The following is a 24051-nucleotide window of genomic DNA, read 5'->3' as shown; positions in this document are numbered from 1 at the left end:
ACACACCATGCAGCAGAACTTCCATCGATCGAAGCCAAGCCTCCAACGCGGAAACCTCTTTCTCGACTGAGATGATTATCATATCCCCATCATTTCATTCCCTGTAGGATATCTTGCAGTTTGTAGTGGTGAGCACTCATAATCTGTGCTGGGGAGCAGAGTACATCTTAGCATTTTTACTCATAAAAGCAGTCTTCATATTGTTGCCAACTGCATCTCCTGAGCATGGACCTGCTCACCAGTGACACCGTCACTGTGAACCGGACCCACCCAAGTCAGCTCCAACCACATCTGACAAACAAGAATTTTTTTGACTTAATTCGGCTCCTTGCAGTCAAAAATGTTAACCAGGATTTTCCAAAAACATTGCAAACATTATATATATCAGGGTCAGCGAATTAGTTACAGGTCATGCATTGGGATTAGGGAGGCACGGTGGCACAGTGGTTAGCACTGCTGCCTCACAGCGCCAGGGACCTGGGTTCAATTCCGGCCTCGGGTCACGATCTGTATGGAGTTTGCACATTCTCCCCATGCGTTTTCTCCGGGTGCTCCGGTTTCCTCCCGCAGTCCAAAAATGTACATGTTAGGTTGATTGGCCAGACTAAATTGATCCCAGTGTCAGGGGGATTAGCAGGATAAATATGTGGGACTATGGGAATAGGGCCAGGGTGGGATTGTGGTCGGTGCAGACTTGATGGGCCGAATGGCCTCCTTCTGCACTGTATGGATTCTATGATAGAATTAAATAAAGGATTAAAGATGAGTAGTACCAGAGCCTGTGGAAATGCGTGCTCACATCACGCAACGCGCTCCCCCCCCCCCCCCCACAGATCTCATTTTGAGACTCGAGCCGCCCCTGGCTGGTGCCATGATCTGGTTCATGCCCAGTGAGGACGTGAACCAGATTAGCATACTTAAATTCTAATTTAAATATCGGCTTTCTATTGAATTTAAGCTGAATCACCCCAGATGTGATCACGCCAACCCACCCCGTGGGAATCGCACCATGTTTCCCACCGGAGACCACACTTAGAAATTTTTTGGGAGAACTGCATCCAAATTCTCAGGTGACTGAGAAGTCCAATGTGTGATCTACAGTCTCTGTCACAGGTGGAGCTGACAGTGGCTGGAGGAATGGATGGTGAGATGTGCAGGTTGCCACTTGTTCCTTTTGCTGTTGATGTTTGAATTCAGCTTGCTCTTGACAATCATGCCTCTGCTGTTCAGCTCCTTCCTGGATGGTTTTTCTACATTTTGGGTGCTCTTGGGCCAGGGATTTCCATATGTTGGTGGGGATGTTACACTTTTTCAAGGAGGCTTTGAGGGTATCCTTGAGGCATTTGGTCTGCCCTCCTGGTTTGCTTGCCTTCTCAAAGCTTCGACTGGAGCACTTGTTTCCAGATTCTCTTGTCAACCATGTGGATGATGTGGCCTTCCCAGCAGAGCTGATCAAGCGTATTCAACACTTTGATTCTGGGAGTATTGACCTGAACGAGAACACTGATGTCTGTGTGCCTGTCCTGCCAATTGCCTTGCAGGATCTTGCGGAGGCAGTGCTGCTACTACTTCTCCTAATATACCTAATACGTGTCTCTGAGCTATATAGGAGAATAGGTATCACTCCTGCTTTGTAGACCATGAGCTCGGTGCCAGGTCTAAGGTCATCGTCTTGAAACACACCATTTCTCAGGTGACTGAAAGCTGTGCTGGCACACTGAAGGTGGTGCTCAAACCCGTCATCAATGTGTGCCTTTGCTGACTGTAGGCTTCCAAGTTATGAAAGGTGGTCCATGTTGTCGAAGGCATCATCCCGGCGTTTTGATTACAGGGGCAGTGCTATGTATTGGGAGCAGGCTGTAAGAGGACCTTTGCCTTTTGGATGTTTAGTAAGGCTCATTTCTTGTACACCCCGGTGAAGGTATTGGTGATGGCTTGGAGCTCGACGTGAGAGTGTGCACAGGCGCAAGCATTGTCTACATACTGTAGTTCATTGACAGAGGGTGTGATGATCCTTGGATCTGGCCTGCAGGTGGCAGAGCTGAACAGATTCCCATTTGTTCTGTATTTTAGCTCCATTCCACCAGGGAGCTTTCTGAGGCTAAAATGACACATTGCAATGAAGAAGATCCAGGAGAATGTTGGTGCAATTACAGCGTTGTTTGACCCCAGTCCGAACACAAATTGGGTCTGTAGTGGATCCATTGGTCAGGATCATGTCTTGCATGTCATCGTGGAACAAGTGGAGGAGGATGGTCCCCAACATTTGAGGATAGCTGAAATGGTGGAGGACGCAACATAATCCTTTGTGCTTGATGGTGTTGAAGGCCTTTGTGAGGTCAAACAGGTACAAGGATTGATGCTGTTCCCTGCATTTCTCTTGTGTTTGCCCCGTGTTGAAGATCATGTATGTTGTGCCCTTAATAACTCATCTATACAAGAAGCAGCCTGAAACATTTATAACTTAGCGTCAATAAAGCCAGTGCATCTTCCCAGAATCTTAACCTCACCATGGAGGAACCTGTAATCTCCCACGCCACCTCCTACCACTTTTGCTCTTATGGTATAAATCCAGACATGTGGCTTAAAGTATCTTCATTTATAAGAAAGCCTGCTTGCTCATCTTGGTTTCTGGCTGAGACATATGTTGTAGTGATCCTCGCCATGCAATTGCCCAATGGCAGACTCTGTTTCTTGCTCTGCTGTATATATGGTACCTCAGAGGGGACAAGAAGGCTAAGGATGAGGAAGGTGCCCTGTGAGATATAGCACCCTCATTCTCCTCCATGACATTCTCAGCCCTTGCTAGGTGATCTGGAGATGCCTGGATGAGAGTACCATCTGGGGCACAACTGGCATTCCCTCTAAAGATTTCTGCCTCAGCAACTACACAGCATCTCATGCATCTTGTGGCTGTCTGTGAATAATTTCTGCACACACACTGAATGGTGTCTAGGAAGCTTTCCAAGTGATTAGAAACTCTTTCAATGGAGATGCCCTTAAACATGGTGCTGGATGGCCTCCTTCTTTCTCTGTCCAGACACCGCATTGCCTCAGGGAAATTTTACACGTTGGAGCTCATCTCCCGTTGCTGTTTATGGTGGCCTCCTTTCTAGTGACAGAGACCATGCATCTGAGCCCATCTGAGCAGAATTCCGTCTTGCTCCCTCCTCCGAGGGGAACTGTTCAAGGCTGCCTTTGCCTCAGTCACCTCCTCCTGGACATTAGTGCCATGCTCATCACCCAGTTCAGCCTTATGTAACCACATCCAAGGGCCCACTGAGGTAAGTACTTATAAGGTGTAACACTTCTTTTTCATCAGGATCTTGCTCCCCTGGGCTTGCACAGAGAGGGAGAGAGGATGCTTTGGGTTGTACATCTGCACCTGGGAGGGACACAAGAGGAGATGTTACATGCCAGGACTACTCAGTGCCTGACATGCTACTAAGTGACCTTTTTGCCCTTTAATCGTCAACCCCCCAACAACCCCCCCCTCCCCCCCCCCCTATGATTCCCGTGGCAGGCAGGACAGGAAAATTCCCCTGCATGAGTTTACACGGAGATAGGTAATCAGTGCCTCCAAAATGATGACTGATTTAGAAGCTCAGTGCTGCAACAATGTTCCAGTTCTCAGATTACCCATGAGCCAGCCACATTATTATAACATTTAAAAATAGCTATTACAAATATGGCTATATAATATGTTAACACACTACATAATCTTAAGTCTTGAAGAAACATAAGGCCAAATTTTCCCACCCTGCCCGCCACGGGACTCGGAGCGGGCGAGGGTGCGGACAATGGGAAGGTCCATTGACCTCAGGCGGGATTTTAGTTTCAGGACGAGCGAGGCCGTAAAATCCTGCCCTATGTTTTTCACATTTCCCTCAGTTTTGACTGATTACATGAAGCTTCTGGAATTGGTTTGAATAATTGGCATAATGAACTGAGGGGACCAACTGATCAGAACATGTGAACGTAAGAACATAATAAAGCAAAAAACATGTCTAATTCAAACTCCTGTGTGCTCTTTGAGCTTGCTTTTGATGTTAATTTTTTTGTCTATCAGTATCTTATGCAGAATTGTGAATGCTATATTCATCACTCGACATTTTATTATTAACCCAGTACTCCAGTTAAGTAAACCAAAGTTATTCAAAACTGTTTTGGACCATCTACACATAATTGGCAATGAACTTAAATTTGGGATTTTTCTTCAGCTATTAGTACTAAAATTTATTACAGATGTGGGATGCATCCAGCCACATCCATTGCCATTGAGGCAAAAGTTAGTGCTGTCTCTTCATTCAAATAATTATAGCATTAGTCTGAACCAGGAGGAGGGTAGAAACAATGGGGGACAAGAATGCCTGCATTTCATGAGTCCGACAGAGGAGATGGTTCTCCACATCATGGAGACACTTGTGACACTTTCGGTGGTTTCCGGCATCATTGAGAACATTGACGATGACAGCATGTTTCTGCCCCAAGCTTCTTCTGAACTCCTAGTTCACCCTCATTCTGCTACTCAGTATGAAGTGTCAGCTGCTGATGTTGTAACTACGCACCTATGTTTTTCACCCCAACCCTCCCCTTCCCTCACCCCAGCCTTCCTCTTTCTGATTCCTGCTTTCAGATAGCTAAATTTTTGAACCGTAAAGGATTAAGGTTATGGTGAGCAGGAGGGTAAGTGGAGCTGAGTCCATGAAAAGAATCAGCCATGATCATATTGAATCATTCTGATCATTTTGGAGGCACTGCTCAAGTGGGAAATAGACTGAATAGGTAAATCCGGATTACCTAACTCCATGCCTGGGGGTCCTTGTACATGAGACGCAAAAACCCAGTCTGCAGGTGCAACAGGTGATCAAGAAGGCAAATGGGATGTTGGCCTATATCGCAAGGGGGATAGAATATAAAAGCAGAGATGTCTTGCTGCATCTGTACAGGGCATTGGTGAGGCCGCAGCTGGAATACTGTGTGCAGTATTGGTCCGCTTATTTGCGGAAGGATATATTGGCCTTGGAGGGAGTGCAGAGAAGGTTCACCAGGTTGATACCAGAGATGAGGGGTGTTGATTATGAGGAGAGACTGAGCAGATTGGGTTTGTATTCGTTGGAATTTAGAAGGCTGAGGGGGGATCTTATAGAGACCTATAAGATAATGAAGGGGCTGGATAAGGTAGAGATGGAGAGATTCTTTCCACTTAGAAAGGAAACTAGAACTAGAGGGCACAGCCTCAAAATAAAGGGGGGTCAGTTTAGGACAGAGTTGAGGAGGAACTTCTTCTCTCAGAGGGTGGTGAATCTCTGGAATTCTCTGCCCACTGAAGTGGTGGAGGCTACCTCGTTGAATATGTTTAAATCAGGGATAGATGGATTCCTGATCGGTAAGGGAATTAGGGGTTATAGGGATCAGGCGGGTAAGTGGAACTGATCCACTTCAGATCAGCCATGATCTTATTGAATGGCGGGGCAGGCTCGAGGGGCTAGATGGCCTACTCCTGCTCCTATTTCTTATGTTCTTATTTTCTTATGTTCATGCAGGGGAATTTTCCTGTCCCGCCTGCCACGGGAATCATAGTGGGGCGGGGGGGGGGGGGGGGGGGGGCACGGTAGCACAGTGGTTAGCACTGCTGCTTCACAGCTCCAGGGACCTGGGTTCGATTCCCGGCTTAGGTCACTGTCTGTGTGGAGTTTGCACATTCTCCTCGTGTCTGCGTGGGTTTCCTCCAGGTGCTCCGGTTTTCTCCCGCATTCCAAAGATGTGCGGGTTAGGTTGATTGGCCATGCTTAAATTGCCCCTTAGTGTCCCGAGATGTGTAGGTTAGAGGGATTAGTGGGTAAAATATGTAGGGATATTGGGGTAGGGCCTGGGTGGGATTGTGGTCGGTGCAGACTCGATGGGCCGAATGGCCTCTTTCTGTATTGTAGGGTTTCTATGATTCTATGAATGACGGAGCAGGCTCCAAGGGCCAGATGGCCTACTCCTGCTCCTAGTTCTTATGTTCTACCCAAGAACTGCCACCTGCCCAACCACAACACAACCGGAAGTTTAAAGTTCATCTATTAGTGTCACAAGTAGGCTTACATTAACACTGCAATGAAGAAAATCCCCTAGTCGCCACACTCTGGAGCCTGTTCAGGTACACTGAGGGAGAATTTAGCATGGCCAATGCACCTAACAAGCACGTCTTTTGGACTGTAGAAGGAAACCAGAGCACACGGAGGAAACCCATGCAGACACGGGGAGAATGTGCGGACTCTGCACAGACAGTGACCCAAGCCAGGAATCGAACCCTGGTCTCTGGTGTTGTGGGGCAGCAGTGCTAACCACTGAGAAAGCACAACACTGGTAAAGAGGCCCCATCATTTGATATATAACACATGCAAGCATCAGCTCAGATATTCAAACCGTACATACTTTACAGACATATGGGGAATTGGGATCTGAAAATTCAGGCACGAATTAGCTGCAGCCAGGCCTCAAGGTACCAACATACCAGAGGGCAGGGTCACAGATGACTTCTGCTATACGGGACTGAGATAAGGACCTCCATGGGTAGCATTCAGGAGAACACTGATGAAGCTGCACACTGAAATGTTGGTTGCTTTGGCTAGCTGGCCAGGCAATCACCTTTCACAGTTAAGGAGCATGGAGGACTGTTACAACTTGGCAGAGAGCTTCACAAAAACCTTCCTGCCTCTGAAACTTCTGCTCCATCTCCCTGTCATGCTGCAACACACATGCACACGCAACACAGCAGCAACACACACACGCACACACACAGCAGCAACACACACACACAGCAGCAACACACACGCACACACACAACACACACACACAGCAGCAACACACACAGCAGCAACACACACGCACACACACAGCAGCAACACACACGCACACACACAGCAGCAACACACACAACACACACACACAGCAGCAACACACAGCAGCAACACACAGCAGCAACACACACACACAGCAGCAACACACACGCACACACACAACACACACACACAGCAGCAACACACACAACACACGCACACAGCAGCAACACACACAGCACACGCACACAGCAGCAACACACACACACAGCAGCAACACACACAACACACGCACACACACAGCAACAACACAGCAGCAACACACAGCACACGCACACAGCAGCAACACACACAACACACGCACACAGCAGCAACACACACACGCACACACACAGCAGCAACACACACGCACACACACAACACACACACACAGCAGCAACACACACATGCACACAGCAGCAACACACACACGCACACACACAGCAGCAACACACACACACACAGCAGCAACACACACGCACACACACAACACACGCACACAGCAGCAACACACAACAGCAACACACACACACAGCAACAACACACAGCAGCAACACACACACAGCAGCAACACATACACACAGCAGCAACACACACACACAGCAGCAACACACACGCACACACACAACACACACACAGCAGCAACGCACACGCACACACACAACACACACGCACAGCAGCAACACACACAACACACACACACAGCAACAACACACAGCAGCAACACACACACAGCAGCAACACACACACACAGCAACAACACACAGCAGCAACACACACACACAGCAACAACACACAGCAGCAACACACACACACAACAACAACACACACGCACACACACAACACAGACACACAGCAGCAACACACACAACACATGCACACAGCAGCAACACACACAGCACACGCACACAGCAGCAACACACACACACAGCAGCAACACACACAACAGCAACACACACAGCAGCAACACACACAGCAGCAACACACACACACACAGCAACACACACACACAGCAGCAACACACACACACACAGCAGCGACACACACAGCAGCAACACACACACACACAGCAACACACACACACAGCAGCAACACACACACACACAGCAGCAACACACACACACAGCAGCAACACACACACACACACAGCAACACACACACACAGCAGCAACACACACACACACAGCAGCAGCAACACACACACAGCAGCAACACACACAACAGCAACACACACAACAGCAACACACACACACACAGCAGCAACACACACAACAGCAACACACACACACACAGCAGCAACACACCCTCCTAAAATAGCAACTCCCCATTGCTCCTCTCATAAATACTCTGGAGTACTCACAGCCAGAAGCTTTGCAACAACGTAAATTAGTTTAATTCGCCCTACGTGCAAATGGAGGCCTGGTCCTTTAAATGATGCTATTGCTGGGTCTCTCTCTTATAGCTGTCTAAACGCTCTTTAGTAAATGACAAGCAAATAGACTTAATGGGCCTGCCTGGTCCAAGTTTGTAAATTGTGGCCGGAACTTTACCGTCTCGCCTGCCACAGGATTCGGAGTGGCCGAGGGGCAGACCATAGAATGGACCATTGACCTCAGGCAGGATTTTCCGGTTTTGGGATGAGAGAGGCCATAAAATCTCACCCTTTGTATCAGATCAACCAGTTTTTGCGCCCCACTGAAATATCCTCCAGCTTACATAGTGCCAGATCAAGTAGGGCTACGGAGCTGAAATATGTGCCCTTAGTGTCAAAATTCTTCTGCATGCATTGAGTGAAAAATAAGACATTTTGCAAATTATTTGTCCCACACTCAGTATGTCATATTGATCAGTCCTGAGTTGAGTATTTCACAAAGAATTGTCCAAGGTTGACTATTTCACAGTAGATTTAGGAACTTGTGCCCATCTTCCAAACGCATCCCATCCCAGTTCACCATAATGTACTCAGCCTCTTACTTTTGCTTGCCATGAAATCATCAGCCTACGACAGATCATTATGAAACACTCAATCTAGAAATGTTGCCTCCAAAATAGTCTTCCCAGGCCTATTCATATTTTCTCCATGTAATTATGCATTTATCAAGGCGTGGGCTGATAGGATAATGGAATGGAGTAATCTGCTTTTCACTCAGTGACTGTGCTCTCCAGGGTCAGATGCAGCAAGCATAAAATGTGGTGCATACAGAATTCTCTAAATAAACTTGGCAAAGTACTTTAACCCATAGACTTAGAAGATGACTTTTGCATAAGTGTGATTTTCTGATCTGTGATGCAGCTGCCTAGACACAGTAAATCACTGTATGCCTGGCAGCAGAAGCACAATAATGGAAGCAATCATTTGACAAGGCTGATGCATTATTTCACATTATTTATACATTTCTTTAAAGTTGAGTCGAGAATGTCGATCTCCTTGAGATAAATGTGATTTGGTTGAGTAAAAGTAAATAGTGGTGGCACATTTCAATTTAGTTTCCTAAAAGTATAAATCCCCTCTCATATACAGTTCTATTCTTCTGCCTCGCAAATATAGCACTAGCTCGAGAGAAGACTACTCATTTTGTGACCCAAAGTCCAATCTTCAGGCAGTTTAATGGTTTCATCTGTCAATCTCAATCATGGTGACATTTGTTACTTGTTTGGAAAGCACGGAGCGCCTTTCAATAATGAACAGTTTAAGTCAAGCTTCCAACTTGGTTCTATGGAACAACAAATAATTGGTGCACACTGTTGGTAGGGGAGGCAGTGGCATAGTGGTATTGTCACTAGTCTAGTGATCCAGAGACCCTGGATTAAGCTCTGGAGACCAGGTTTTGAATCCCACCATAGCAGATGATGAAATGTGAATCTGGAATTAAATATTTAATGATGACCATGAATCGATTGTTGTAAAAATCTATCTAATTCACTAATGTCTTTAATGGAAGGAAATCCTTACCCATTCTGGCCTATATGTGACTCCAGATCCACAGCAACATGGTTGTCTCTTAAATGTGCTCAGTTCAAGGACAATTCAGGATGGGCAATAAATGCTGGCTCAGCCAACGACACCCAAAACCCCTGAATTAGTTTTTTAAAAATGGTCTCACATTCATAAGCAAATAGGTGGGAATTAAAGCTTGATGGTTGTGTTACAAAACTAGTAATCCCGTAGATCTGAACTGTGTAGCCAGGAGTTCAATGTCAATGCCGTAGTGACAACTGGAGAATTTAATTTTTGAAGGTTAATTTACAAGGAGAAATTATACAAACTATGGTCGTATTCCCCCCTATTTAGACGGTTGAGAGATAATTTGATGAAAGCTATCAAGATGTTAGTGGGAATAGGTAGATTGTTGGGAAGTCTAGGTTTGTGAGGTGGGGTACACAGTCTAAACGTTAGAGCTAGACCTTTCGTGAAAATAGGAAACACTTCTCGATACAAAGGATGGTAGGAGTTTGAATTCTCACTGCATAATAATTGATGTAAAGTCAGTTGTAAATTTTATATCAAAGATTGAGAGATTTATGTGATCCAAAGGGACATGGAGCAACAGCAGGTATTTGGAGTTAGGTCACAGATCAACCATAATCTAATCGAAAGGAGGAACAGACTTGAGGGAGTAAATAGCCTCTGGTTCCTGTGTTCCTATAAGCAAATATATTAATAAATCCAGAAACTAACTTAGATCTTAAATTTCATAATGTAAGTACAGTGTGTCTTAAATGGCACTAACTACATGGCAACACAGTCTAATCAAATCATTGGAACAATGCATTAGTATGTTTTTGACAAGCATGATAATTTTCATTTCTCCCTTCATTAATCCTTCTGAAAGGCTCAGTTCCAGGTAATTGATTCTGCTTACTGCTTTTGTTCCACTCACAGGTTCTTTAAATGCAATATACAGAACTTCACATTTTCCCTTCTTCCCTCCCAGTCCCACCAAACTGTTCCAGTTCTGCCTACACTCCTTGCTTCTCCGAGGACCTGAGCACTCTAAAGAGACTGCCTGCCTTCTTCACAGTGATTTAAGGATAGTCTCACTCACAATATTCTCATTGTCACCTTGTGCTCTGCTATTGCTCTCCTTTTTCCAGACCCCCACTCCCAAGTCAAGGAACAGTGAATTGCTGCTGCACACTAGGTTGTTCAGCTTTGGGACAGAAGATCAGAAATTGGAATTATGGAGGCAGAAATTTAACACTTCTATCATTCATAGGTTTCATTTTGCACCCACAACTCACAGCTTGCACACACCTGCAGCTATTCAAGCACCTAATCCAAACATGACACACTTTCATTTTTCTTGGAGAAGAAGATGATGTGTAACAATGAATGGCGTGGCAGTGAAGAACTGGAGGAAGAAAGGTGCACCTGCATGTTTAACCCAATTGCTGAACAGTTCTAGCCAGCCATTGAATGGGGAATGATTGAGGCTGTGGTCATTGCAGAGGTTAAAGATAATGAGGTATATATTTTTGTGTTGAACCAAATAAACAAAATCAAACTAACTTAAGGACAATGTGAGAAATGGTGTGCACAGCCAGAGAACGGGCTCTCTCACGCAGCGTCCGCAGACCACTGCCCCAATAGATGATGAGGTTTGCCCTAAAAGAGGCATGTGGATTGGATTCCTGGGAAAAAAGAAAAAAAAAAGATGATGAGGTACCTGCATATCTTTACTACCCTATTAGGGACATCTTTTGGTGACTACCCTATTAGGGACCATGGACACTTAAATAATGAGTCTAAAAATCCAATAATTTGCTGGCAGAACTGCGCCAATAGATTTCACATTTTTTAAACAAAAACAGATGTTGAATGCAAAAAGAAACTAAACTGAGCAAGCAGCACTCACTACCTTAACAATGTTGTTTAGAAAGACCTGTGCCATAAACTCACCTAAATGGGAGGCTAGATTAGAGGAGAAACCAGGTGCAAGTCCACAGGACTCAGAGTGGGGAAAAGGATAATTAAGGTGTCTGCTCAGCTATTTGCTTGTATGATGCACTGCCTGTGGTCACGTGCATGGAAGAGGGAATGAGAAGTCTGTAATAGAGAACCTTGGTAGCTTCTCTTATGCAGCACTCTATTACAAACTGCAAAATGTGGCTCATGTTTCCAGCAGCAACCTGGAAGGAGGTAAATGCATAAATGTCAAGAGTCATGTTTATTTTCACAGCTGTAGGTAATGCAATCCTTGCCTTGTAGTTTCAGTTCTAGCTGAAGCAGTTGGCAAAGGTTAGTCACAACCTTTTTAGTGAGTACAGATGTCTCAAACATTGGTCATTGTTGAACTTCAGGGAAGAGAGTTAACCTATAAGACCTTCAGGTGGCTCTCAGCATCTGCTGCGAGCCTTTGAACCTCTCTCCTTATCCTCCTATTTTTGATTCCAATATTGTATGTGGACATTGTCCTGTAAGAAGTTTAACAACACCAGGTTAAAGTCCAACAGGTTTATTTGGTAGCAAAAGCCACACAAGCTTTCGGAGCTGCAAGCCCCTTCTTCAGGTGAGTGGGAATTCTGTTCACAAACAGAGCATATAAAGACACAAACTCAATTTACATGAATAATGGTTGGAATGCGAATACTTACAACTAATCAAGTCTTTAAGAGACAAAACAACGTGAGTGGAGAGAGCATCAAGACAGGCTAAAAAGATGTGTATTGTCTCCAGACAAGACAGCCAGTGAAACTCTGTGGGGGTTACAAATAGTGTGACATGAACCCAATATCCCGGTTGAGGCCGTCCTCGTGTGTGCGGAACTTGGCTATCAGTTTCTGCTCAGCGACTCTGTGCCGCCGTGTGTCGCGAAGGCCGCCTTGGAGAAACTGATAGCCAAGTTCCGCACACACGAGGACGGCCTCAACCAGGATATTGGGTTCATGTCACACTATTTGTAACCCCCACAGAGTTTCACTGGCTGTCTTGTCTGGAGACAATACACATCTTTTTAGCCTGTCTTGATGCTCTCTCCACTCACGTTGTTTTGTCTCTTAAAGACTTGATTAGTTGTAAGTATTCGCATTCCAACCTTTATTCATGTAAATTGAGTTTGTGTCCTTATATGCTCTGTTTGTGAACAGAATTCCCAATCACCTGAAGAAGGGGCTTGCAGCTCCGAAAGCTTGTGTGGCTTTTGCTACCAAATAAACCTGTTGGACTTTAACCTGGTGTTGTTAAACTTCTTACTGTGTTTACCCCAGTCCAACGCCGGCATCTCCACATCATGACATTGTCCTGGCCAGGCTAAGATTTATTGTCCTTGAGAAAGTGGTGGTGAGCTGCTGCCTTGAACCATTGCAGTCCATGAGCAGTTGGTACACCAACATTGCTGTTAAGGGAGTTCTTCTAGCATCCTGTCCTGCTCTGTGTGACTTCTATTTACTCTGCCAGTCATTCTCAATTCCAGATGAAAGGCTGACCAGACTAACTTTGTGTGGAAGCTTTGTTCCAGCGCAAGTTTTTAAATCAACCATTCCCTCATGTATTAATGCCTGAACCAAGTATAGGAAAGCTTCAAAAATATGTATAATTGAATCAGTGAAACCACTTCAAATAGACTCTTGGAACTTCAGACAAGTATGGGGAAGCTCCAAAAAAATGTGTACAACTGCACTTGCAACCAGAAGAAACAATCCAGTAAATGGTAGTTCAAGGTGCCTTTATGTAACACTGGTCATGGATTCTTCATTCTCTTTCATGTCGTAACCACCTGGGCAAGGTTGGAACATGGCATTTGAAAATGGCAGCATTGATAAATCAGCATTCCAAACATAATTTACCTGCTGTACATAGAAGGTAGTTATTAGATGCAACCCCTTTAATAAGTTTGTGTCTGGTAAATTTAGGAGTATGCACACATTTCAGAAACTATTATTCATTTGAAGACTATGTAATATCTAAAAATGGGTGTCTCAGAGCTCAGTTTCATCTTCATAACTTCCTGATTGTGGTTTATTGGGACCAGGTTGTTTTGAATGACCTTGCTCGTTACAATGGATCCACTTCAGGATATGCTGATAACACTTGAGTCTCTAAATTAACACTAAAATCACAGTTGAAAATCTGATTAATTAAAATTTTCTCACCTAAAACATCTCCTTGGATTGAGAGAGATGTAATCCAAAAGAAAGATGATATTCATCTAACCTGCCTCTGCTGGAAAACTGATGGGATTGGGCAATCCAACTCCTTCATATCCTGCCCAATATTCAAAGTTAACAGAGGGAAAGACCTGATGCATTGTGAAATGAGCAGCAAACCTAGCGCACTCTTTAGTTTGTCATCAACTAGGTTAGGTTTAAATTACCCTCAGTACATTTGTTTTATGTTGGGAGGAACTTAAAAAGACAGACTTGTTTTATAACACCATTGCATACCAGGCTTGCTCAGAATATATTACATTGCTTCCCCTTTTTTCAATAAACTATTTATAGTTGTACTTACAACTTTAAAAAAAAAGAACAAATACTTGAGAATATGTACATTTGTCAGTCCATTCAGTGTATGAACTGAATGTTTCGCAAGCTCTATCATACACCCCCAGCCTCCCAATATATCCTGTGTATGCAGCCATATCCTCATTTTTAGTTGTTAGTGACTCAGAAAACACTTTACTGTGACTGCTGGTAACAGTGATGTAGAAACTACGACAACCTAATCAGAACAAACTCATCAAAGCTAGTGTAGTTAATAGTTGAATCAAATGGACACTAAGACAAAGCAGCAGCCTAAATAACTGAGTGAAGCCATGCATTTTCAGAAACAATGTGGCAGTTTTCTTAGTTTTGATTGGTAACAAACAGAGGCAGTGCCAGAAAAATATAGCCATTAGCCTTGGCAACAGGAGGTTCCATCTCTGGTCCTGTCTTTGACTGTTTTAATAAGCATAGATGAGGGACTGGGCTCCAGAATCCACCTGCTTCTATGAAAGATGAAACTACTGTTGTAGACACGTTGGGAGCCTGGCACAGACATAGTTTAACTTTCATGGAGGCAGCTGGACTATTGTAGCTGTTGCGTTTGGTTACAGCTGTCTGGAGGTGTGAACCGTCGTTTGGAGGTATGTGAAATGGTTTTGTCTCTTATAGTTCATCACTGAATGCTGTAGCATGACATGTATCCGTGTTCAGTAATGTGAGTTACAAAAGTGCTGTGATTGGAAGACATGTCTACTCCTTTGTATTCGCCACATTGTTACTTCTGCTAATTGACAAGCTGTCAAGTGAAAGATCAACATTATAAATGTGGAACAGTCTTCAGATGAGTTTAATAAAAGTTCATCTAATGTATGCAAACATGGAGTACGTTTCACACTATTGAAAGCTATGATAACCAAGGAGTAAATTTTCAGCCTGCCATGAGAATAATTATGAGCATGATGGAAAATTTAAGGGACCACTTCAAAATCCATTGACCTCGGGTGCGAATTTCTGGTCTTGGGGTGAGCACGACTAGAAAATTCTGCCCTAAGTGTAAATAGAACCATAGAATCCCTACAGTGCAAAAAGAGGGCATTCAGCCCATTGAGTCTGTACCGACTCTCCGAAAGAGGATCTTACCCAGCACCCACCCCCCCCCCATACCCCAGTTCTATCCCCGCAACCCTGCTCATTTACCATGGTGAATCAACCTAACCTGCATATCTTTGACATAAAGGGACAATTTACCATGACCAATCCATTTAACCAACACATTTTTGGATAAAAACAGAAAATGCTGGAGAAGCTTCAGCAGGTCTGGCAGCATCTGTGGAGAGAGAAACAGAGTTAAAGTTTCTCCAGAGCTGAAGAGAGATAGAAATGTGATGGTAGAAATATACTGCTGAAGAGAGGGGCTGGAGCAAACTGGAACACCAAAGAATGACAAAAAAGGAGGGAAAAACTATAGTACGAATGAAAGCTAGCTAATAGTATAAAAATGGACAGTTAGAGTTTCTATAGATATTAAAATAAGAAAAACGTTAGCAAAGTGAGCATTGATCCTACAGAAAGTGCATCTGGGGAATTGATAATGGAAAGCAGGGCTATGATAGATGAATTAAACAGGTATTTTGCATCAGTCTTCACTATAGAGGGCATAAGTAACTTCCTGGAAATAGCTGTGAATCATGAAATGGAAGGGAGAAAGGAACTCAGGAAAATTACAATCATCAGGGAAGTAAGTGTCATTAACTAAATTGTTGAGTTTGTGGGCTGAAAAATCTCCAGGTTTGGAATGGACTTCACCTTAAGGTCTTAAAAGAATAGCTAATAGGACAGTTGATGCATTGGTTTTAATTTTCCAAAATTCCCTAGATTTGGGAATTTGGAGAATGTCCCATTTGATTGGAAAATAGAAAATGTAACTCATTTATTCACCAAGGGAGGGAGACAGAAAGCAGGAAACTACAGGCCAGTTGGCATAACATCTGTCTCAGGGGAAATATTAGAAGCCATTATTAAAAATTATAAAAGGCCATTTGGAAAACTTCAAGGTAATCAGGCAGAGTCAACATGGTTTTGTGAAAGGGAAATCATGTTTAACCAGTTTATTGGACTTATTTTAAAGACAGATGGATGAAAGGAAACTGGTGGATGTACTGAACTTAGATTGCCAGAAGGTATTTGGTAAGGTGCCATGTGAAATGTTATTGCGAAAATAAAAGCTCGATGTAGGGGGTAACATATTGGTATGGATTGAAGATTGGCGAGCTAACAGGAAACAGAGTTGGCTTATTCAGATTGGCAGAATGTGACAAGTGGTGTGCCACAGGAATCAGTGCTAGGGCCTCAACCTTTTACAATTTATCTGAATGACATGGATGAAGGGATTGAAAGTATGGTTGCTGAATTTGATGACGACACAAAAGTTGGTTGGAAAGTAATTGTCAGGAGGATGTAAGGATGCTACATAGGAACATAGGTTAGGTGAGTGAGCAAAAACCTGGCAAATGGAGTATATTGGGGGCAAATGTGCAATTGCCCATTTTAGCAGGAACAATACAAAAGAAGCTAATTAACTAAATGGTGAGAGATTTCAGAGCTCTGAGGTGCAGATAGATCTGGATGACCTAGAGCATGACCGCAAAAGGTACAGCAAGGTATTAGGAAAGCGAATAGAATGTCATTGTTTATTGTGAGGGGAACTGATTGCAAAAGTATGGTGGTTATGCTTCAGTTGTACAGGTGAGACCACATCTGGGGTATTGTGTGCAGTACTGGTGGTCTTAGCTAAGGAAATAAGTAAATGTGTTAGAAAAAATTCAGAGAAGGTTCATTTGACTAACACCAGGAATGAACGGATTGTCTTATGAGGAAATTTTGGGAAGCTTTGCTTTACATCCACTCGAGTTCAGGAGAACAAAAGGCAACTTTAGGATACTGAGGGGTATTGACAGGGTGGATGTGGAGTGCATGTTTACTCTTGTCAGAGAATCTCGAAATAGGGATCACTGTTTAAAAATGAGGGGTCATTCATTAAAATGGAGAGGAGGAGAAATTATTTCTCTCAGGGGAGACTCAGTGAGTCTCACAAAGCCTGTTCCTGAAATGGCACAGGGGGCGATCTTACAGTTGTGTCCTGCCCGTTCATGGATGAGTTGCACCGATAAGATCGCGAGAGAGCTGAGAAATCAGGTTTGTGCCTGATTTTTCAGCTCTCGCAATTTTACCGGCACCGGATATCCGGCGTGGAAAGGGCATGAGGCTGATTATAATATATAAATTTATTGAAATGTTGATTTAAACAGAATTAGCGAGCCTGGGATGGAATCATCTGGACTCACTTGCCTGTGAAGGTTCTCTCTGGCAAGGATCACGTCTGGTCCCCCATCAACGAGGACCAGATGTGATGGCCTTGCTGGTAGAACCGGAAGCCGTTGAAGTCACGCCACCCCCCCACCCCAGGAGCAAGGGGGGTGCCCTTGGGCAGTGCCAGCTTTGCAGTGGCAACCTGGTGTCTTGGCAGTGCCCACTGTGAGGTGGGGCCAGACTGGGTGGGCTGGTCGGTTGTTGGGGGGGTACCCACTGCACACACTGTACAGTGATCGGTGGGGGGAGGGAGGGGGGACTGCTGCGCACTCAGCACAGCAATCAGTGGGGGAGACCACTGCGTACTCTCCATAGTGATCGGTGGGGGCAGGAAGTGGGGAGCACTGCGCATTCTGCACTGTGATCAGTGGAGGGAGGGAGAGTGCAGATTGTTCTGAGCACAGAAACCTGCAAATGCGCAATGGCGGCCTCTGCTGCTGTTGGCTGGCTTTTGGGCACTCCCTGTACTGGCGGAAAATAGTTTGAGGGTTTTCTTTATTGCACAGAGTGTATAAAATTCGTCAGGTGGCCTCACCAGAATAACGGATCTTAAACTCTCCCATTTTCACACTTGTTCTGGACTTAGAAAATCTTTGGTCAGATTGCCCCTTGAGTCTTTAGGCAGAATCTTATGAAAAGAATTCTCTGCTGAACGAACGTGAAAGTAGGAGAGAATTATGCTGACTCTTTGGGCGAGCACCAATTGCAATTGTATGGGGCTTAATTTTTTTAAAAGTCCAAATGCAGAATTCAATCTCGCCAGCGAAGGTGGCTGCTGACCTCTTGGGGCCCCATTGAGCAGGCACTTCAATCTCCTCATGTACTGGGTGATCTCCTGTCCCCCCCCCCACCACCCCATGGACATTGGGGCCTGCCACTGATCATTCCCTGTGCTGGTCTCCTCCCACCACGCCACCGCCCACCCCCCCGCCACCCCAAACCCCCAACCCCCAGCCAATTGCTTCACTGCCGATTTCCCCCACCCCAAATCGCTACCCCCACCAATTAACCCTCATTCTCTGCAGAGTTACCCCCTTCCTTCCCACCGCCACCCCTCCTCCCCCTGTGGAGCTCCCCCCCCTTCCCTGTCATGGCTCAACTCCTTCTTAGGCCCCATCCTCTCTGCTTCCATCTACTGACATTCACAGGCTGCCTGCTGGGCAGTGTCAGGGTGCATGGTAAGCACTGCCCAAAGGAAACTGTCTAGTCCTGCCGCCGACAATCTGGGAGGCTTGAATGGCCTCCAGTCCCACTGACGAAGCCGTCACATCTTGTCCCCGTTCGTAGGGCACATACATGATCCTCACCGGGGAGGGTAAGTACAAATGGGCCCGGACGATAGCGCCTGCGACTCACTCTACTAAGCATGTTGTGTATATATAAATCGACTTCGCTGGGAAATCAATGCCAGTAAGATCACGAGAGGCGAGAAACCGGGTGCAATCTGATTTTTCACCTTTCACCCTATCTTATTAGCTCGCCTCGCCGATCAACTAGCAGGACGAGCCGGTAAGATTGTTCCCTTTGAATATTTTTGAGACAGAGCCAGATAGATTCTTTTTTACAAGGGGGTAAAAGCTTATCATGGATTAGCATTAATGTGGGACTGAGGTTACAATCAGATCATCCATGATCTTATCTGGCAGAGCAAGTTCAAGGGTCCAAATGGCCTTTTCTTGCTCCTAATTTATATGTTTGTGTATTCATCTGAAAGATCGGAGGTAGGTAGGAGCTCAGGAGAGAGAACTCTGTAATGTTAACTGGTGTTTTTCTCTCCATAAATGCTGCCAGACGTGCTGAATTTTTCCAGCATTTTATGTTTTTATTTCAGATTTCCAGAATCTGCAGCATTTTGCTTATTTTATGTAAATATTAATCTTTTCCCATTGCTTTTATGTTTTCATTCCAGGCAATTAATGAAAGAGCTGCCCAGAAACCGTTTGTTGATTTTTTTGTGGGCTCATTGTTGCAATCCAACTGCCTAATCCTTTTACCAGTGCTTCACATGTTTGTATAGTTGTTTTGAAAAATCTGTTTATTTACTTTGGGATTTTATGGACTATTCAATGGCTTCTAATTGTCATAATAGGGGTTGTGAATTTTGTTCATAAAGTCAATATCGAGTGAGGGGGTGAGGAGAGTGTTTGTGATGAGAAATGTAGGAAAGGTTTGGGTGAGGGGAGTGGTTAGAGTGGTCAGAAGGTTCGAAACGGCCAGCAGGAAGGATCTTCCTTGAGTCCAGGCCTGTAGGGTCCTGGAGGCGGGAGAGGCAGGAATGGAGCTGATTGCCTCAGAAGCACCCAGCTGAGGCATTTTAGGAATGGAGGTGGGCCTTTTTTCCCCCTGCCCATTTTGGACTCAGCCCAGCTCCATTGCTGCCTCACCTGCCTCCAGGACGTATTAGGCCTGGATGGAAGTTCTGCTGGCAGTTTCAAAACCGGTAGAATCACAATGGTGGGATTAATCTCTCCTCTTGATTTCCACCTTTGACATGAAAAAGTTTCAATACCATTTAGTTGGAAATCTCCTCCAAACTATCAGGTAGCTCACTTGGAGCAAGTTTATTTTGTGCATCACTGCCTCTACCTCCATTTCCTGCATAAATGTTTGTCCTTTGATCCCATTTTGTCATTAAAATCTGTTGTACGTTGGAAGGAACTTGTAAAGATAGGCAGACAGCAAGCTGGCCAGCGCATATGTTTACTTACATGCACTGGGCATTCTCTAAACATATGAATACATTACAGTATTCATAATGTTATATACTGTATTGACAGTAATTCTCATCATTCATCTGTGTGCGTTGCCTTGCTAGATTGAATGCTGATGTCTATTTTTGTGCAATACCATTACCTGAATTTGATGATGAATGAAGTGCAGAACTTTGCAAAAAAATTATCATATGTTTCTTGCTTTAGTTATTTGGTAGACTGCTGCTGCAGATCTTGGCAAATCCCTCAAATGTATTTCAATATCTTTCAGCTGAAGGCAAATGGGGTCCATGGAACCATTGGAGTTTGTGTTCCAAGACATGTAACAGTGGCTGGCAACGACGTCTCCGAATGTGCAAAGGAACAAGTGTCAAAGGTTATCCATGCGAAGGATCAGGTGAAGAGGTCAGGACATGCAATGAGAAAAGATGCCCAGGTAGGAAAATTATGTTTCTTATTGCATTCATCAATTTATACTTGATTCTTATTCGCTTTCTATCATTTCAGCCACTGTCAAAGAACAAATGAGGGAGACAAGGATCAACTGTCAAACTCTACATTTACATTTTGTTCAATGGTAATCCATGGTACATCATTAGATTAAGGAACAGACCTATATTAATTCAGCACTTGGGTAATTTGGATGCATTGCCCCAAGTTCGTTTTGGAAGCCATTATTAAAATTATAGATATTGGTCTTGCACAGCATGTACTAGTGGTATAAGATTTAAGGCAACATTATGATTGCAAAAAACAAATGTTGGGTTTTTTGATCAAAAGATCAGTTTTTTTGTCTTTTTTTAGGTTGTATTACTGTCTGTTTTCCTATTCCCTTGAGTAGAAAAGGTACATGTTAGCACCCTAATGGAACTAGCTGTTTGACAATGATATAGGCTGACTTAATTTCCCTTTGACTTTGATTGAATTTCTCCCTGTGAAGAAGTGCCTAATCTTGTTTGGTATCAATACGCAATAAAGGGTATAGATGGAAACTGCTTCTCTCTATCTATTCTGTCCAAAATCCCATAATTTTGAAAACCTCTATCCAATCTCTTCTCAACCTTCCTTCTCTAAGGAGAACAGTTCTAGCTTCACCAATCTATGTAACTGTTCTGTAACCTCTCATTCTTGGAACCGTTCTCGTAATTCTTTCCTGCACCCTCTCCAATGCCTTCACATCCTTCCTCAAGTGCATTGCCCAGAAATGGACAATGTACTCCAGTTGAGGCTGAGCCAGTGTTTTATAAAGATTCAACATGATTTTCTTTCTTTTGAACTGTATGTCTCTATTTCTAAGGTGCAGGAGCCCACATGCCTTATTGCTTTCTCAACTTGCCCTGCCATCTTCAACCATTTGGATATGCCTGTTCCAAGCAGAGACGATGGCCTAGTGGTATTATTGCTCTATTATTAATCCAGAAATTTAGCTAATGTTCTGGGGATCTGGGTTTGAATCTTGTCATGGAAGGTGGTGGAATTTAAATTCAATAAAAAAAATCTATAATTAAGAATCTACAAATGACCATGAAACCATTGTCGTTTGTTGCAAAAACCCATCTGGTTCAGTAATGTCCTTTCGGAAAGGAAATCTACCATCCTTACCTGATCTGACCTATGTGTCTCCAGAGCCTCAGCAATGTGGTTGAATCTCAATTGTCCTTGGGCAACAGGGGATGGGGCAGTGAATGCTGGCCAGCCTTGACGTAATTATGTGGCAGATTATCAAACAACTGTTTGAAAGTCCTTGGGTGGAATCTTGTTGAGGCCATGGGTCTCGACTCCCAGCTGAAGAGCTGACTAGACCTCTGCTTCTCCTCTTTCTGGGAAGGCCCATTACATATGGTTCCATTCAGGCATCTGACAGACCAGTGATCAAGATAGTGGTCTTGCATAGCATGTACTAGTGGTATAAGTGAAACAATGCGGTCCCAAGGCCTCCCCCCTCCCCAGCTTACTCCTTGCAAATCTCTGGAAAACAAGCTAGATGAACTTAAAGCCAGATTCACTTTTCAAAGGGAGCTGAGGCACTGCTGTATGCTCTGTTTCACGGAGACATGGCTCACTCCTGCTTTATCGGACTGTGCCCTACAACCAGAGGGTTTGTCAATCCACTGAATGGACCGCACAGCGGCCTCAGGCAAGGCTAGGGGAGATGAGGTCTGCCTCCTAATCAACATCTCATGGTGCCTAGACATAGCAACACTGGCGAGCTTCTGCTCCTCGGGCCTAGAATATCTGACACTAAAATGCTACCACTACCCCCTTCCGTGGGAGTTCAACTCTGTAACCTTGACAACAGTTTACATCCCAACCCATGCTGTCAAGAAGACGGCACTGAATGAAATATTCACCGCAACAATTAACCTTGAGATGCAACACCCCGAGGCCTTGTTCATCATGGCCGTGGACTTCAATCAAGCCAAGCTCGAGAGCGTCCGACCAAGATACCATCAACATGTCTCCTGTTCCATCAGAAGCCCAAACATCCTAGACCACTGCTACACAAATATCAAACATACCTACTGCTCTATTGCCCACCCACACTTTGGCAAATCAGACCACAAGGCTGTGCTCCTGTTCCCGGCTTACAAGCAAAAACTGAAATGGAAGAATCCATCAAAGAAAGTTGTGCAATGTTAGTCTGAGGAATCGGATGATCTCCTACGGGACTGCTTGGAGTCAGTGGACTGATCAGTATTTAAAAACTCTGTGACCAGCCTGAACGAATATGCCACTACAGTAACTCACTTCATTAGTAAGTGTGTAGAAGACTGTGTGCCAAAGAAGCAAATCTGTGTATTTCCCAACCGGAAACCATGAATGAACAGGGATATTCACTGCCTGCTGAAGTCCAGGTCTGAGGCATTCAAGTCAGGTGACCCTGACTTATACAAGAAAGAAGTTTGACAACACCAGGTTAAAGTCCAACAGGTTTATTTGGTAGCAAAAGCCACACCAAGAAAGCCAGATATGATACAAGGAGATCCATCCAAGATGCCAAAAGACAGTACTGGACCAAGCTGGAGTCCCAGGCTAGCCACACGGACCCCCGCCGACTATGGCAAGGTCTGCAAGACATAACAGACTACAAGGTGAAGGCATGTGAAATCGCCAGCACCAACGTACCCCTCCCTGACGAGCTCAATGCATTCTATGCCCGTTTTGAGCAAGAGGTCAGTTAGAGAACGCTCTCCATCCCGGAAGCCTCAGATGAACCTGTATCCAACGTCACCTGTGCAGATGTCAGAGCAGCCTTCTCGAAGGTCAATCCACTGAAAGTAACTGCTCCGGATGGGGTACCCGAACGAGCACTCAGATCCTTCGCGGATCAGCTGGCAGGGGTTTTCGTGACATCTTCAACCTCTCTTTACAACAATCTGAGGTACCTATCTGCTTCAAGAAGATGACCATCATTCCAGTGCCAAAGAAAAGCCGAGCAGCGTGCCTTAATGACTATCATCCGGTGGCTCTGACATCCACCACTGTGAAGTGCTTTGAAAGTTTAGTCACGGCACGAATTAATTTTAGCCTCCCTGATTGCCTAGATCCACTACAGTTCACTTACTATTGCAGCAGGTCCACAGCAGAAGCCATCTCCCTGGCCCTGCACTCAACCCTGAAACACCTAGATAACAAAGACATCTATGTCAGACTCCGATTTATCGACTACAGCTCAGTCT

At 44.6% G+C, this 24051-nt stretch overlaps 1 protein-coding gene across 1 annotated transcript in view; it reads left to right on the top strand.

Moving 5' to 3' along the window:
- The window catches only part of LOC144509533 (adhesion G protein-coupled receptor B2-like), a 962811-nt gene that overhangs the window by 360462 nt on the left and 578298 nt on the right, over positions 1-24051 (top strand). Inside the window, exon 7 of the mRNA XM_078238437.1 lies at positions 20643-20807. Within this exon, the coding sequence (XP_078094563.1) occupies positions 20643-20807 (165 nt within the window). The remainder of the gene's footprint in view (positions 1-20642; positions 20808-24051) is intronic.

This window comes from Mustelus asterias, chromosome 21, assembly GCF_964213995.1.
Source record: "Mustelus asterias chromosome 21, sMusAst1.hap1.1, whole genome shotgun sequence".
NCBI classification, from domain to species: domain Eukaryota; kingdom Metazoa; phylum Chordata; class Chondrichthyes; order Carcharhiniformes; family Triakidae; genus Mustelus; species Mustelus asterias.
The sequence above is the reverse complement of the archived record's forward strand: the minus strand, read 5'-3'. Positions and strand labels throughout refer to the sequence as shown.